The sequence below is a fragment of the Cibotium barometz genome, chromosome 40, assembly GCF_041138505.1.
Source record: "Cibotium barometz isolate CiBa-2024 chromosome 40, ASM4113850v1, whole genome shotgun sequence".
Taxonomy (NCBI): domain Eukaryota; kingdom Viridiplantae; phylum Streptophyta; class Polypodiopsida; order Cyatheales; family Cibotiaceae; genus Cibotium; species Cibotium barometz.
The window spans coordinates 21,868,335-21,885,348 of record NC_141085.1 but is presented as its reverse complement, the minus strand read 5'-3'; the positions used below and the strand labels follow the sequence as shown (position 1 = coordinate 21,885,348).

At 48.2% G+C, this 17,014-nt stretch overlaps 1 protein-coding gene across 2 annotated transcripts in view; it reads right to left on the bottom strand.

Annotated features, from left to right (window-relative positions):
* Window positions 1–682: 682 nt before the first annotated feature.
* Window positions 683–17,014, bottom strand: part of LOC147615315 (GTP-binding protein-like protein) — a 79,487-nt gene continuing 63,155 nt past the window's right edge. For both annotated transcript variants that reach the window (XM_086779394.1, XM_086779395.1), the window contains exons 8-10: window positions 1,523–1,714; window positions 1,356–1,407; window positions 683–1,254 (exon numbers count right to left, since the gene is read on the bottom strand). In XM_086779394.1, the coding sequence (XP_086635520.1) occupies window positions 1,204–1,254; window positions 1,356–1,407; window positions 1,523–1,714 (295 nt within the window). In that variant the 3' untranslated portion in view covers window positions 683–1,203. The remainder of the gene's footprint in view (window positions 1,255–1,355; window positions 1,408–1,522; window positions 1,715–17,014) is intronic.

Sequence of the window (17,014 nt, the reverse complement as noted above, 5' to 3'; positions counted from 1 at the left end):
ACACAAGACATGTGCACGTGCATATACTTACATACATACACGCATACATGTGCATATACATACATACATATACACATGCGCACGCACACATGCATGTAGTTACATACACGCATACATGTGTGCATACACATACATATATGCACAATACAAGACGTGTGCGTGTGCGTGCACACACATGCATGTGTACTTACATACATACATACATACATACACGATTACATGTGTGCATATACATACATACATACACGTGTGCGCGAGCGCATGCATATGTAAAGATTAATCTTTTCCAAGGATTCCTATATTTCAACTTTTCCTTCACCATATTTCCTAAGGGCATGTGATGCTGCAAAGGATCAGTACATGGCGTGCCTTCCTAGCATTTTACCTCACATAATCAATTTCATGAACGCACTAAAATGCTAGGAAGGCACGCCATACTAAAATGCCTCTACACCTCAGGCAGACACAAGTCAACAGCACATTTAATGCAGCACACCTGCATAGCTACAATTAGTGCCTCTACACCTCAGGCAAACACACGTCAACACATTTAATGCAGCACACCTGCATAGAAAGGCAACCATCTTACCTTGAATGACACTCTAGCGCATGCGTTCAAGGAAGATATTTTACCCAAGCAATCCTCTAGCTGGCATGCATCTTGCTGTGTGATGTGATATACTAACCAAAAAGCAACACCTATATAACTGTACCAGACAACCAAAGCCAAAAACGGCAATACCATACTGCAACCCTCACTACTTGAGAGAGGTGGCATGAATATGGCTTATAGTGAACAAAAACATCTCTTCTAGTCAACAAGTAAAACCCAAATACATTCTCTCATATGTACAGCATTAAGGACGTACATCGCTGTGGTATTGATGGCATCAGCAGACCCAGCTCCGAAGCAGCTTTGGTAACATACAAGCCACAAGCTGCGACCTGAGCAAGATGGTGCCCATACCCAAATCAAAAGGTCATGGCCTCTTCACCTTAAAGCATGAGCATTTGCAAGAGCAAGGAAATTGAAGTGCCTTTTAATTGCCTGGACTTGAAGACCACCTCTAATCAAACCACTGAAAACAAGCTGAAAATAGCCTTTGAAGGCTTTTATTGTCCTGCATGGCGACCTAAGTAGTGTTCACAAGAGATGACGGTAGAAGCCAAGCCAGCTCGGAGTGGTAAGGTAGAAAAGCCACATCAGACTTTTTTGATGATCTGTACAACATCTTCATCGTCCAACTCATGCTCCTGTAAAACACAACATTAAGCGCAGTTCAAATGCAGCCAAATTGACATTAAACATTGCCTTCTATTGCAAAGTTTTGGAATTAAGGAATGCCTAGCCTTACCTTTCCAACCCTTTGTGGCTTATGTTTGACACTCGAACCCCACACAAGGGCACTACAAAATAGAGAAAGGCCATCAGGAGCAGTTACAACATGCACTAAAATCCCTATATGGGATAAAGAAGCAAGTATGTATCATGAAGCTGTCAAAGTAGAGCATAAAAGCTTACTATTTGAACTGTTTTAGCATATCCTTATGAATCCTCGTGCAGAAATCTTCCACCGTTCGCCTCTTCGCAGAGAGAATCACTGGATCTTCGTAATCCGGGCTCATCCCTTTCGGCTTTGTATAGATGCGAACAAGATCAAGGTATTCCCACACCTTCTCTAGAAGCCCATCAAGGTTCCATTCCAAATGAGCACTGCTCACATTGTAAACAGATATCAGTGCAAGCATACACCTGGCAGCTTTTCCACCACAACAATACTAAGTTGTAACCATATGGAAGTTAGTCTATATCCTGAAACACAAGTACAACCTGAACTCCATAAGAATCTACTCGCAAAGCATCAAACCAGCTTGCCCCTTGCCTTAAAACTGTGTCCCTCTCAATTTCCCCCTTTTATTGCCAGTAATTGCCTCCTCCATTGGCTGGCCACAAAGCTGGGGCCACCCACAATTCTAATTTGAGGTGGCCTGCAATCTGTCTGGGCCTTGAAGTTAAACAAGTTACTACAAACAATGTTTTGAGGACAACCACAAATCTCCAATTATCAGTTGGATTGGTGCTGCTGTCTGGAGGACAGCCTCCACTCCCTCCAGAGGCCTGATGCCTTGTTAATCCCCACTGACCTCCCAGTGGAGAAGCACTGTCACAGGTACTTCCATCTCACAGAGCATCCACGTGCTTTCTAAGTAATCAACTCCTCAGTGTTGGTCCCACAACATACACAGTGGCTTCTCCTTCACGATGTTGACATAGGCATTGGTTCCTTATCATCTATGCCCACTAACTGGCTGAGGGGCAGGATTATCCATTGGATACATGGACACCAGAAGCTCCCTCAGGCTGATGCTTGGTGTGTGGGAAGTGACTTCTCAACATATTGAGAGTCACCTCAAGATAGACGGGGCAGTGGGACCGGAACCTCTATCACATTGAGAATGGACTTTTATTGAGTGTGACGAGCCAGCTGGAGCTCCCCCGTCACTGCATGTCGCCCACCCCCCCCTTCCTCTGCTTTTTTCCGGCCTCGAGTCGCCCTCCTGCCAGCGCACCCAGTGCGCCTCAGCCCCCCACTGCCCCCCTTGCTGCCTTTGTCGTCTTCCAGCCTGCTGCCTTTTCCTTTCGGAACCTCCCCTCCAGCTGCCTTCGTGCACCTGCCGTCGCCTCCATCTCCTATCTGATTTCGGCCAGCCCTCCCACCCTTAGTCTCCACCTCCGCCCTCCTTCCCCTGTCATCTCTCTCCACCCTCCTCCCGTCCTGCTGCTCCCCCCACCCGTCCTCCTCCCACCCGTCGTTTTTCATTGTCCGTCCGCCCTCCCTCCCGGTGCTCTTTCTCCGCCAACCACCTTTCTGCCCGGCCCTTTCATGTTAGCTTCTCTATTTTCCTCCCCCTAAAGTCCATCTCCACCGCCCCTTCCTCCCCCCTTTTTTGTTTTTTGCTTTTGTCCCTTCTGCCCACGCCCTTTCTCTCCCTTCACCTTTCTGTCAGGTTTCAGCGATCGGTTTACAGCTATTTTAGCAAGTGTCAGCTCCGTTTGGTCTTCGCCCCTTCAGGAGGACTCCATGGCAGCCGCTCCACCATTCCCAGCGGAAGCCGCCGCCACTTGCTTATCTCTGAAGCAGACCTCCAGCTCTTGGCATCGACAGTCTCCTCCCTCGAGGCCTCTTCGTTGGTTTGCAAGCTCGTGAGGAGCCACCCAGCACGTGGTCAGACTCGCGTTTTGCCCCAGGCAGTCCTCATTGGTGAGCCCAGCAAAATCATGGACTCGGGGGATTTCCCGTCACGGTTTGCTTCCCAGGCCTCCGAAAGGAGTATATCCCCTGCTTCAGTCGATGGGTCGATCGATTGGACAGGCCTTGGACTGTCGCCTCAGTGGTGGCTAGGGCAGCTAGGATTCCTTCCATCAGAGTATACATAGCCTCCCCCACAGGTCATCACACTTCCTAGCCTCCTTCAAGAGCAACTGATTCTGCAACGCATGGAGTACTCAGGTCTCCCCGGACATTGCTTCATTTGCACACTGATGGGACACCTGGCCAAAGCCTACCCAAGACACTATGCCCACCGAGGATGCCCATCAAATCCACACCCAGACCTGCTCCGAAACCCCTTGACAGGAGCGGACAAGGCCAGAGGCCAGCCCGGCGACAACCAGAGGATCGGACTGGTGGGTCCCCCAAGGCAACGGGAACTCCTTGTAACCGTATGAGCATTTACCTCATGACCAGGAACTTGATGGTGGGGCGGCCCCACCCACCACGCAGGTTCAGGATTCCTTTGTCCAGATGCTGCTCCAAGAGATTGTGGAATTGGCCATTCCAGGACCTTACGAACCTTATCTGGATCAATCCTCACACCATCAACAAAAATGATGCAACGCATGGAGTACTCAGGTCTCCCCGGACATTGCTTCATTTGCACACTGATGGGACACCTGGCCAAAGCCTACCCAAGACGCCAGGCCCACCGAGGACGCCCATCAAATCCACACCCAGACCTGCTCCGAAACCCCTTGACAAGAGCGGACAAGACCAGAGGCCAGCCCGGTGACAACCACAGGATCGGACTGGTGGGTCCCCCAAGGCAACGGGAACTCCTTGTAACCATATGAGCATTTACCTCATGACCAGGAACTTGATGGTGGGGCGGCCCCACCCACCACGCAGGTTCAGGATTCCTCTGTCCAGATGCTGCTCCAAGAGGTTGTGGAATTGGCCATTCCAGGACCTTACGAACCTTATCTGGATCAATCCTCACACCATCAACAAAAATGATGTGACCCAAATACAAGAATTTCTACTTGAGAAGTCACACTTTGACTCCTTCCCATATAACTTCTCTTGTATGAGAATCTCCAAGACGACTCTGAGATAATGTATGTACTCTTCCAATGACCTACTAAAATCAATATGTCATCCAAGAAGACAACAATCCATTTTCCCAGTTATGGAGAAATAAATCGTTCATCATCTGCTAAAAAGTAGCAGGAGCATTGGTCAACCCAAAAGGTAGGACCACAAACTCAGTGTGGCCATAGCATGTCCGAAACGCAGTCTTAGGCACGTCCTCAAGTTTAATCCTTATTTGATGATAGCCTTACCGTAGATCAATCTTAGTGAAACACTTAGCAACTTGAAGATGATCTAACACATCATCCATCCTCGGCAAAGGATACATGTTCTTGACATTGAGTTTATTCGAGCCTTTGTAATCCACAAACAAAGAAGCGCATACTACCATCTTTCTTTCATGGTAGAAGAACGGGAGCTCCCCATGGAGACTTACTAGATTGAATAAAACCTTTATTGAGATAAACTTGCAGTTGCCAAGCAATCTCGTCTTCCACCTTCTGGCTAAACCGATATGGTTTCCCGGAGACCAGATTACTGCTATGCAATAGCTCAATCGCATGATCAACACCCCTTGTAGACCATCAAATAACTCACTGAAGAATACATCACGAACTCCTTTACAATATCATCCACGATTTGTTTTTCTTTAGAAATTTCACTACTTGAGATTGAATTACATACACAAGCAGATGATCTTAGCAAAATTTCAGAATTGAAAAGATCATGAAAACAACAAAATGACTCAGAATTTGGATAAAAAATAAGAGAGCCTATAAGACAAGGATATTCCCAAAAAACAAGGATATCCTTGTTCTTATCAAAAAACAAGGATATTCCCAAGATCATGTCAACCCTGTCAAGTCCCCCGCTCCCGTGCCGCCGCCGCGGGAAAAAGATCCTTCTATTAGTTATTGAGAAAAACAACCAAAATGGCTGAAGTACAAATCCGTCCCCAAATGGGGAACGAGAGTCAAGATGAAACAAAGGGAAGGATGCACTTCTCCTCCGGCTGGCCACTCTAGGAGAAGATGGCTATCTTCTCCTCCGGCTGGCCGCTCTAGGAGAAGATGGCTATCTTGTACAATGGGGGGAGGGGGGAATAACCACATAGGTGGTCTGTAATGCCAAGTGGGCTTTCCACCACTATCTGTAAGACACAGACCGTGCCACCAGATCCTGAGGAAGGCCTCCCAACACTTCCTACGGTCTCTGAGCCACCCTGAAGCTGTCCCCACTGACCTCGGAGGGTATGAATGATATCAAGCCAAATGCTCCATATAGATTGCACTAGGCTACTAGCGGGGTGAGGACGCCTTCGATGGCTTCACTGCATCGAGCTCTCCATATATGCCACGTGGCTATACTCCTGCAAATCTCCCATCTCTGGCAACAACCTGGAGCCCAACGACCTCTAGGCAGAGCTAGAACTGGCATAGTGGAAATACGAAGGTGACAAACCCGAAGGGCTAGTCCCCACCTTCCTCCTCATACGGCATGATGATCGCGGCCTTAGTGGCCCGAGCAACAGTGCCCCATGTAATAATTCGGGCAGGAGCTCGATCCACAGTGAAAATGCGTAGGATCCTCTACCATACCTGCTCAGCCTTTGGGCAATCCCAAAGACAGTGACGCTGAGACTCGTGGGGATGGCCACACCTCTGACATAATGCTAGTCTACCCCCAATGGCCAACCAAGTGCCAACTACTAAGCTCCTATGAGCCATCTGCCACATGAAAAGAGTGACCTTCCACGGCCGAAAACTATCCCACAACTGCTTCTAGAAATCTGAGAGAAACTATGGCAGGAGCCTTCGAGATTGCCAATGTGCTATTGCTGCTAGAGTGCCCTCCACCTCTAACATCTGAACCTTGTGGCCCACCCGTGCAGTGTAAGCAGAGAAGGGGGTACCAAGCAACTTCTCTCTGTCCTCTAGATCCTGCCATGTCCACTCTCCTGGAAGACCTCGAACAATCAACTTGCCCAATAGGGCACGGCTCTGAATGGAGGGGTCGATGAAAACCATGCCCCCTCTACGTCGCGAGGCTCGATGATCACTCTCCAAGCCACCTTGGCCCAGACAGGTCTCCTACCTACCCAAAGACATTTGCTGATCAAACGTTGAACCTGACCAATACAGGCCCGAGAGAAAGACCAACAGGAGGTGATGTACCACATGGTGGCGAGAAGAACCTAGTTTGCCACCACAACTAACTAAGGAAAGCCTAGGAACTCCAATAAAGCAATTTCTCCTGAATGCTCAGAAGAAGAGGGGCTAGCTGCTGCTCCGCACAGAGATGTCGATGCCAACTTGGCATCCAAGATAACGCACTAGAGTGCCCCTCGGGCCCACTGAAAAGCCTCAACTGGACGCCAAGTCAAGGCAAGCGATGAGCCAACCCAAAATCCACATGACTTGTGCCAGGTTATCTGTGCTCCGGATGCACGGCAAAAAATCTAAATCGCCTTGGCAAATCTCTAGAAGTTCCCCTCGTCCCCCGACAGGTATGCTGTCGTATCACTGGCGAACTTAGAATCGAGCTGCTCCTCCTGTGCTCAGAAGGGAAGATAGTCTCTAAAGCCCAGTCTCCTAGGCACAAAGAAAACTGCTCATGGCCTCGGCAACAAACAGGAAGAGATAAGGTGCTATAGGGCACCTGGGTGGGTGGGAAAAATGAAGAACTAAACCTGCAAGTGGCTGTCCAGCAAATCAACCCGCCTTCCTCTTGCTTCTCCTCTTCCCGTACGGTCCAAAACAATCCACCAATCAGCAACAAAACAGCCCCCCTCTTACTCACACAGTTCCCAAGATTTATCAAGAGCCTAGAGCTCTGATACCATGTCAGAATATGCAGCGGACATGAAGACAAAATCTGAGAACACAAGAGCAAGTGCACTGCAGAAAAATACAGCAATAGAGAAGGAGAGAGAGGCGTGTAACTCTGCTATATATACCCAAGAAAATCCCGAGATCTGAATACCCACTACAACATGTCTGGGGGCAAGGGGCCATTTTATATGGCCCCTATTAGCCAGTCGGCCAGCCCAAACAGCAGCCGACAGGAGCAAAAAGCTCACCACCTGCTCCTGTCTCCAGTCGGCCAGCAAAGACTCAGTCGGCCAGCACACAGATGGAGACGTGGACCAGCACGGGCAGTCGGCCAGCATCCAGGACACACAGACCACCCAACAGTCGGCCAGTGTCTAGATCAGCCAGGAGCCACAAAACAGCCTCCCACACCTCGTAAAAATAGGGAAAAATATGGAGAGTGGGGAAAAATGAGAAAACACCTAAATCGGGCGGGCACACCCACAAGAGATGACTGCTAACAGCCAAGTGGCCCAAGATTTTTAAAAAACGACGAAATAACTGTTTCGAATGCTGAATTCACACTAGCTGTTCCTGGAACGGGGTCCAGGTGCTCCCGAAACGGGGTCCAGGCGTTCCCAGAACAGGTTTTGTGTGACGGGTGCAGTTGGCGTTCCCACGCTCCCATGGACAGCAATCTAGCGTTCCCACGTTCCGTGCACTCTGGAACGCCGTTCCATGTGACTATGATGTGTAGCCACTATGTTCGAACCCTTGAGTATGCATACTCAAGACTCCATCTGTTACGACCCTATGTTTTCTCTGGACAGTAAGCAGGTGGGCATGGGCACGGGATGGACAGTGTGAAAGGCATCAGCTTGGAATCGAGAAAGAAACCTATGTGTGGCCAACCCAAGTGTGAAGGGGACAAAAGGATTTAAGTTTATAAGGTTTTAAAACCTTGGATGATTTAAAAATAATATTTTTGGGAGGCTGCGTTTTTGGGCTATTGCTTTTAGTTTTTGGCTTTTCGGAGAAAAGCCAGCTGAAGCGCTCTTTATTAAAGGAGGTGGTAGAGTCGACGTGGGTGTGGCGCATCTCCTTACAACACTGGTTGTTGGCACACGACATCGAGTCAGCCGGATGACTTTCTGCAACATGGAGCAGGCCACGTGTTGGTGGCGGTTGCGTGTGTGGAAGTAGCCAAGCGGGGTGATGGCCTCAAGTGGTGGTGCAGGCGGGGCGATGGCCCCTGTGGTACTGCACAACAGGACATGCCCCTCCTCCCCCTTGCTCGCGCTATCCCTTATGTGTGGGTGTTCGTGTTGCTGTGTGGCACCTCTGTTGGGCTGCTGAATGTGCGCGCCTCCGTGCTGCTCTCGGCCGCAGGTTCTCTCTCTCATGTTGCACACTCGCATGTGTGTGTGTGTGTGTGTGCCGGTGGGCGCTCGCGCGTGCGTGCGGGCTGTTGGAGGAGGCGCTGCTGCTCTTGGCTGCTGTTGTGGCAACTCTGTATGGGTTGTACAGCCGAGCAAGGCTGCTATTGATGCTCCTGCTGCTGTTGTACTTCAGTGATGTTGTTTTCAAACTATGGGGGACCGGTGGTGGTTGCCTTATTCCCCAAACCTTCTTGATGCAGGAGATTACAGATAGGCTTTTCTCTTTCTCTCTCTCATCGAGGATTGTAGGCCCTGTTGAAGAGATTTGGATACAGAGATCAAGCTACATATACGCGGGATGATGTTCACAGAAGAGATGTGTTGTTCCTCTTCGTCTTGAACTTATGTGTATTCAGGGGTTGCTTGACACGTCCTCTATCTTTCTCTCTCTGGGTTATGGAAAAAGCACAGGGTATTGCTATGGAAAACAACCCTGGTTTTGGCACCGTGATTGGATGGTTTATTTGTGGATTTCTCATGGAAACAGGACATTGATTTTTTCGAGAGGAAACAGGACTTTGGTTTCGAGGAAACAGGCCTATGGTTTATGAAATACAAGTCTTTAGTTTATCAGATACAGGTCTTTGGTTTCATGTGGAAAACATGTCTTTCGATTCATGTGAATAGGTTGTAGTTTTCTCGAGGTTACATGCAAGCTGTGGCTATAGGGAAGGACATGTGGTATGGTACAGCCCTACTCCTGTTTGGGAAAAGGTTCATGTTGTAGAAGACCCTTTGGAGAGTAGGGAGGTGTTGTACAGGTGTGCCTTCTATGGTATGTTGTGATGTAATAACGAGAGTTCTCATTTGGAAGTCCTGGGTGAAACTATAAGGGATCCTATTGGTGGAGGATTCTACAAGTTGTACTTTGTACTCAAATTTGATCAAGTAAAGAAATACCGCAAGGGGCACGGCTGCGTTTTGGGGCCAATCGGTGTCCGTGTACTATTTGCAGGAGCACTCTAGCTCCCCCTGTTTTTTTTCCTTTTCCAGGTCCTCAAAGCTGTTGGAGTGTTTTGTGTGCGAGTGTTTGTTTCACCACCCGTCAAGTTTTTGAAGGCCGGTTTTATGGTTCCATTGCCGGGACATCGTCGACTTTCTCAAGTAGGCGAGCCCGTGGTTGTCACATCAAAAGCTTCAACATGTGGAAAGTGAAAAGGAAGTGCAAGAGACAGTGCAGGATTATGAGTCTTTGCCTATATGAGGTGAAGAGCAAAAGCTAAAGATGAAGCTCAGGAGAAGAGACACCAAGGACAGGAAGTAGTCAACTAGGAACAAGAAGTAGTTGAAGTATTCTGGTGCAAGAGATGGGTAGAAGGGTATGGCTTTCGACACTTTGTCACCAGTGGTATCTTCACGGAGGCTTCATGGGGTTCGGAAGGCAGCTTCTTTCTATGTTTAGTAGTGGTGATCTACTATGCTTCATTGGGGACTTGTGTTTACCACTTGGGTGGAGTGCAAGCAGGTTTTGGGTGCCTGAGGATGTATCAGATGAGGCTCAGTCGGAAGCGGAGGAACTTGATGAGATTCTTATTCCCGAGCAGATACTGGCACATAAGGAAAGAAAGGTACAAGGTAAAGTTTCCGATCGCTGTCCTGTGAAGTTCAAGAATTATTCACCAATCGATGCGAAGTGGATAGAGGAGGGTGACTTAGCAGATTCACCTAAGGTATTGCAGCTTTATCTTGATGCCTTTGAGTTGGAGCCGACTCTTGTTACGGCTCATTCAGGTTTGGCAGAGCATGGGTCTGGAGTATTGCCTGATGCTCAAGGGGAGGGTAGCACCTCCACTCCCTTGTTACAGACAGGCTCAGTTTTCATCTAGGAGTCGCTTAGTGACATCTTTGTATTCACCCGAAGGTACTGGAGGAAAGTACATCTGCTTATGGGACTTCTATGATATTGTGTACTAGTCACATGAGATGGTAAAGTTGGGTATGGTTCACGGTCGGCCACACCATGAACTATAACTGCGAATACGGATAACTCTGTATACATCTATGGTTAACAGAGATGGTTTTTTTTCCCTTTGGAACTAAGGCATGACTGAGGAAGATTGGGATGTTGATCTTTGTCATAGGGTTCTGGCTATTCTTGACCAGGGTGTTAGTCAATTGGATATTGAGATGATGCTATTTGTGGAGTTGGTCTCCTTTGGAATGGTTGAGCTCAAAGTCTGCGGCAACCTGAGCTAACACTTCGAGACTCTATGAAGGACATAAGTCTTGCGAGCAGTCCTAGAGTTGGTTTGGTTCATGGATATATGGATCGAAGTCTGTTTGTGCATGTATGCATACACTTTTTGAGGTATTATTGTATTCTGGTGCCATTGGATCCTGGTACCATTGAGAATACATTGGGTAATACTCTGGATTGTGTCATGTGATGCATATATATTGGTATGATACATCAAGTACTTTATTATGTTCATGGATGCATCACTGAGTGTGACTCCTGTGGGATAGCCATGAGACATGTGGGAAGTACTTCGTGGATGTATAGTTTAGATGCATTGAGTGCCTTCATATGCTCATGTTTGTAACTCCAATCGTGGGTCCTGCGGGATATCCATGGGCATAAGGTTTGTGAGCAGCCCTGAGACTATTATTTTGGAGTAGGTAGAGCATCCTGAGGAGCATATTGTTTGCAAATGCATATATGTGTCATGCATATGTTTGTCATATGTTCGTTTTCTTTTTGGCTAACAAAGGTTACGTGTTTCCACTTGGTTTTAAAACTTTTGCTGCAGGTTCTAAAGGAACAAGCAAGAGTTGTTTGTCACTTTGATGTGACAGTGTGGCCATTTTTGTCCAGGATGATTGTTTCATCAGCCAGATGCACTTGAGGGCCATTGCTTTTGTCATATGGGAACTCTTCCTTCATTGGATGCCTACTATGCCATTGAGTACAATCGAGGACGCTTGCTATTTTTCAAGAGGGTATGTTACGACCCCGTGTTTTCTCTGGACAGTAAGCCGGTGGGACGGGCACAGTATGGACAGTGTGAAAGGCATCAGCTTGGAATCAAGAAAGAAACCTGTGTGGCCAGCCCAAGTGTGAAGGGGACAAAAGGATTTAAGTTTATAAGGTTTTAAAACCTTGGATGATTTAAAAATAATATTTTAGGGAGGCTGCATTTTTGGGCTATTGCTTTTGGTTTTTGGCTTTTTGGAGAAAAGCGACCTGAAGCGCCTCTTTATTAAAGGAGGTGGTAGAGTCGACGTGGGTGTGGCGCATCTCCTTGCAACATTGGTCGTTGGCACACGGCATCAAGTTAGCTGGGCGACTTTCTGCAACATGGAGCAGGCCACGTGTTGGTGGCGGCTACGTGTGTGGAAGCAACCAGGTGGGGCGATGGCCTCAGGTGGAGGTGAAGGTGCAGGCGGGGAGATGGCCTCAGGTGGAGGTGCAGGCGGGGCGATGGCCTCAGGTGGTGGTGCAGGCGGGGCGATGGCCCCTGTGGTACTGCGCAACAGGACACGCTCCTCCTCCCCCTTGCTCGTGCTATCACTTATGTGTGGGCATTCGCACTGCTGTGTGGGCCGTTCGAGCTGCTGTGTGGCGCCTCTGTTGGGCTGTTGAATGTGCAAGCCTCCGTGCTGCTCTCGGCTGCAGGTTCTCTCTCTCATGTGGGTGCACACTCGCATGTGTGTGTGTGCTGGTGGGCGCTCACGCGTGCGCGTGAGCTGTTAGAGGAGGCGCTGCTGCTCGCAGCTGCTGTTGTGGCGACTCTGTATGGGTTGTACAGCCGAACAAGGCTGCTGTTGATGCTCCTGCTGCTGTTGTACTACAGTGATGCTGTATTCAAACTATAGGGGACCGGTGGTGCTGGTCTTATTCCCCAAACCTTCTTGATGTAGGAGATTAGAGATAGGCTTTTCTCTTTCTCTCTCTCATCGTGGATTGCAGGCCCTGTTGAAGAGATTTGGATACAGAGATCAAGCTACATATACACGAGATGATGTTCACGGAAGAGATGTGTTGTTCCTCTTCGTCTTGAACTTATGTGTATTCAGGGGTTGCTTGACACAGGTCCTCTATCTTTCTCTCTCTGGGTTATGGAAGAAGCACAGGGTATTGCTATGGAAAACAACCCTGATTTTGGCACCGTGATTGGATGGTGTATTTGTGGATTTCTCATGGAACCAGGAAATTGGTTTTTTCGAGAGGAAACACGACTTTTGTTTCGAGGAAACAGGCCTATGGTTTATGAAATACAGGTCTTTAGTTTATCGGATACAGGTCTTTGGTTTCATGTGGAAAACATGTCTTTGCATTCATGTGAACACGTTGTAGTTTTCTCGAGGTTACATGAAGCTGTGGCTATAGGGAAGGACATGTGGTGTGGTACAGCCCTACTGCTGTTTGGGAAAAGGTTTGAAGGATCCATGTTAGAGATGGAGAAGACCCTTTGGAAAGCAGGGAGGTGTTGTACAGGTGTGCCTTCTCTATGGTATGTTGTGTTGTACTAACGAGAGTTCTCATTTGGAAGTCCTGGGTGAAACTATAAGGGATCCTATTGCTCAAGGATTCTACAAGTTGTACTTTGTACTCAAATTTGATCAAGTAAAGAAATACCGCAAGGGGCGCCACTGCGTTTTGGGGCCAATCGGTGTCCGTGTACTATTTGCAGGAGCACTCTAGCTCCCCCTGTTTGTTTTCCTTTTCCAGGTCCTCAAAGGTGTTGAACTGTTTTGTGTGCGAGTTTGTTTCACCGCCCGTCAGGTTTTTGAAGGCCGATTTCACCATCCGTCACAGTGCAGGTATCTGTAGGAGGGGGAAAGTGGTCCTACCACTAAAACATCTCCCCTGCTTGTTCCCCAAGGCCCAAGCAAGCGACACCATCTCCCCTGCTTGTTCCCCAACGCCCAAGCCACCCAACTGTTACGACCCTGTGTTTTTCCCTCTCGACAACGGGCACGAGCACGGGCACGGGATGAACAGTGTGAACAGGCATCAGTTGGATATGAAAAAGGAAACTCATGTATGTGGCTAGCCCAAGTGTGAAGGGGACAAAAGGTTTTCAAGAAAGGGACAAAAATGAGTTTTTAAGTTTAAGGTTTTTTTAATTTAGAAAAAACCTTTGATGACTTAAAAAAAATATTATTATTTTGAAGGCATGCGTTTTTGCTATGTTGCTTTTGGCGTTTTTGAAAAGCGAATCGCCCCTTTATAAAGGTGAAGGGTGGCGCATGGCGTATGGTATTCCTTGAGCAATCGCGCTGGCACGTGGAATATTCAGGCGCACCACCTTGGATGCAGGTCGCCGTGTGGAGTTGGCGCTGCTGCGCGAACTTGTGGTACAGGTGGGTGCTGCTGCACGTATGTGTGGTACACGTGGCTGTACGTGAGGGAGTTCAGGCGGCTGTGCTACGAGGCGGCTGCTGCGTACGGGTGACCAGGTGCTGCTGCGTGTATGGGCTACAACCAGCAAAAGGGGCGCTGCTGCGCCCATGGGCTTCAGCCAGCCGGGTGCTGCTGCGCACATGGGCTACAGCCAGGTGGGAGGCTCTTTTTTAGCATGGGCGTCAGGCTGCACGTACGGGTGACTAGGCGGGCAGCAACGAGCAGCCAGGCAAGCCAGCCAATCGGGCAGATTGCAGGCAAAACAGGGGGGAGGCACTGCTGGACAAAGGCCGCCAACCACTGTATAACCTCTCTTTCATCATAAGGGCCCGGTGTGTATTCTCTTCTGCGTGCCATGGAAGTATGAGAGACTCTGAAACATGAGAACAAGCTACGGATACACAGGACGATGTTCATGGGAGAGATGGTGTGATTTCTCTTCGTGTCGAACTTATATGTGCTCAGGGATTTACTTACAGGTTCTCTATTTTTCTCTCGCCTGGTGCTATGGAAAACAACCTTGGTTTTTGGTACCGTGATTGGATGGTGCATATGTGGTTTATCTGTTATGGAAACAAGACACTCGTTTTTGATAAGAAACAGGACTTTGGTTTCGAGGAAACAGGCCTATGGTTTATGGGATACATGTCTTTGGATTATCGGATACAAGTCTTTGGTTTCATGTGGAAAGCATGTCTTTGGATTCGTGTGAACAGGTTGTAGACTTCTCGCAGGAGCACTCTAGCTCCCCCTGTTTGTTTCTTTTTCCAGGTCCCCATGGGTGATGAAGTGTTTTGTGTGCGAGTATCTGTTTCACCACCCGTCAGATTTCTGAAGGCCGGTTTCATCGTTCCATTCTTTGGATATCGTCGACTTTCTCAAGGAGGCGAGCCCGTGATTGTTTCATGGTTGTCACATCAAAAGCTTCAACATGGGACAGTGTAAAGGAAGTACAGAAGAGTGCAGGATTGTGTGTCTTTGCCTATATGAGGTGAAGAGCAAAAGCTAAAGATGAAGCTCAGGAGAAAAGACACGACGAAGCTCAGGAGAAAACACACCAAGGATAGGAAGTAGTCAGCTAGGAACAAAGCAGTTGAAGAGTTATGGTGCAAGAGATGGGTTGAAGGCTAAGGCTTTTGACACTTTGTCACCGGTGGTATCTTCGCGGAGGCTTCATGGGATTGGAAGGCAGCTTCTTTCTATGTTTCGCAGTGGTGGTCTACTATGCTTCATCAGGAACTTGTGCTTACCACTTGGGTGGAGTGCAATCAGGTTTTGGGTGCCTGAGGATGTATCAGATGAGGCTCAGATGGAAGCAGAGGAACTTGATGAGGCTCTTATTCCCGAGCAGATACTGGCACATAAGGAAAGAAAGGAACAAGGTAAAGTTTCCTGTCGCTATCCTGTGAAGTTCAAGAACTATTCACCCATGGATGCGAAGTGGATGGAGGGGGGTGACTGTCACCATTTGGCCACCCGAATGGTTCACTCTTGCTTTCACACTATGTACATATTGGATTGGTGTCCATGGCTTATGGAATGTGCCTATACATGTGATTGACACGTGTCATGCTGTATAGTTGGATATGATATTCCGCTCGGACTTGACGTTATCATGCCCGGAATATCTGGAGGACTTGGCTTTCCGCTGGGACTTGTGCCTTTGTGTACATGCCCGGAAACGCCTGGAGGATTGGCTTTCCACTGGGTCTGGTATCGCATATACTTGCCTGGAAACGCCTGGTCTTATATGGTTTCATGAACAGAAATTGTTCATGCCAATGCTGCATTGCATAGCATCTTTATGTGCTTGCAATTGCATGCTGTTTTCATGCCTGCATGACCTATGTGTAGTTCCGGGCTAGGGGACGCCCGCCCGTGAACCGTGCGTGTGAAACTGTCTGCTGACATGGTTGTGTGGCATGTGAACAGGTGATAAGTATTACCCAATCTAGGCTCAAATAGCCCTTAGGACTTGGCCAATATTATAAGTGAGTGCGTTCCCACTTCATTAAAGTTTGGGCGCCCAAAAGTCACTTATAAATTATGACCGCTTCCAAGTTCACACTCACTGAAGTCCCGAGGCGGACAAGACTCAATGTCCAGGACCTGATCCTCCCTTTTTACTCATAAATGGGCATCTCCCCATGTCCCCTCACCTGATTGGACCCCAATTCACTTACTTATTAAGAGAAAATTCGTGTTTTCTCTTCATGAGGATTTTTGGAGGCTGAAAACTCTGTTTTTCCACCATTTCTCTCCATTTCCTCCATAGCCATACCCAACTTGCTAGGGTGTTTTCCAAGCTTCCAAGAGTGTTTCCAAGTGCTAATCACTCTCCTACCATAGTTTCCAGAAACGCCAGGGTTTAGAAACCCGCGTGCTCTCTTTCGCCGGCATTTTGTGCCTTTTTTCCGCAGCCTGTTTGGAGCTGCTCTACCCATCTACCTTGCCCTCTACTCCTCTACCTCCACATCAGCCCTCTACCACGCCCTCTACCTCTCTACTTGGGGCCTCCACCTTTGCCATCTAAGCTCTACCAAGCAAGAAGGAGTCACACCTTGCTCGCAGCCTGCAGGACCAGAAAAACAGCCTCCACTTCTCGAATCTCTCCGAGTCTTCCGACCTCGAACCGCACAAGTAAGTTAAGTAACATGGCTCGGACTCCGGATCCTTTTTGGCAGCATGTGGAGCAAGTGGGGGGTTATGCAGGATCTGGTGGCTCTAGGAAATGGAGATGTAAATATTGTGGGTTGGTCAAAACGGGGAGTGTCACCCGTGTGAAGGACCATCTTGCTCATGTTCCAAACAAAGATGTAGGGCCATGCCCCTCTGTACATATGGATTATGGATTATGGATGATGGATGATGGATGATGGATCTTGTTTTGTATTGACTCTTTTGAGGCTTGAGCCTTGAGCCTACAGTTGTCATTTCTGAATTTTGATCTATCATTTGAGTCTTTGACATTGAACTTGAGCAAAGATGTATTTTTCAAGCTTTTGTAATGTTTTTATTAATTATATATGTATGTATTAAACCCTAAAA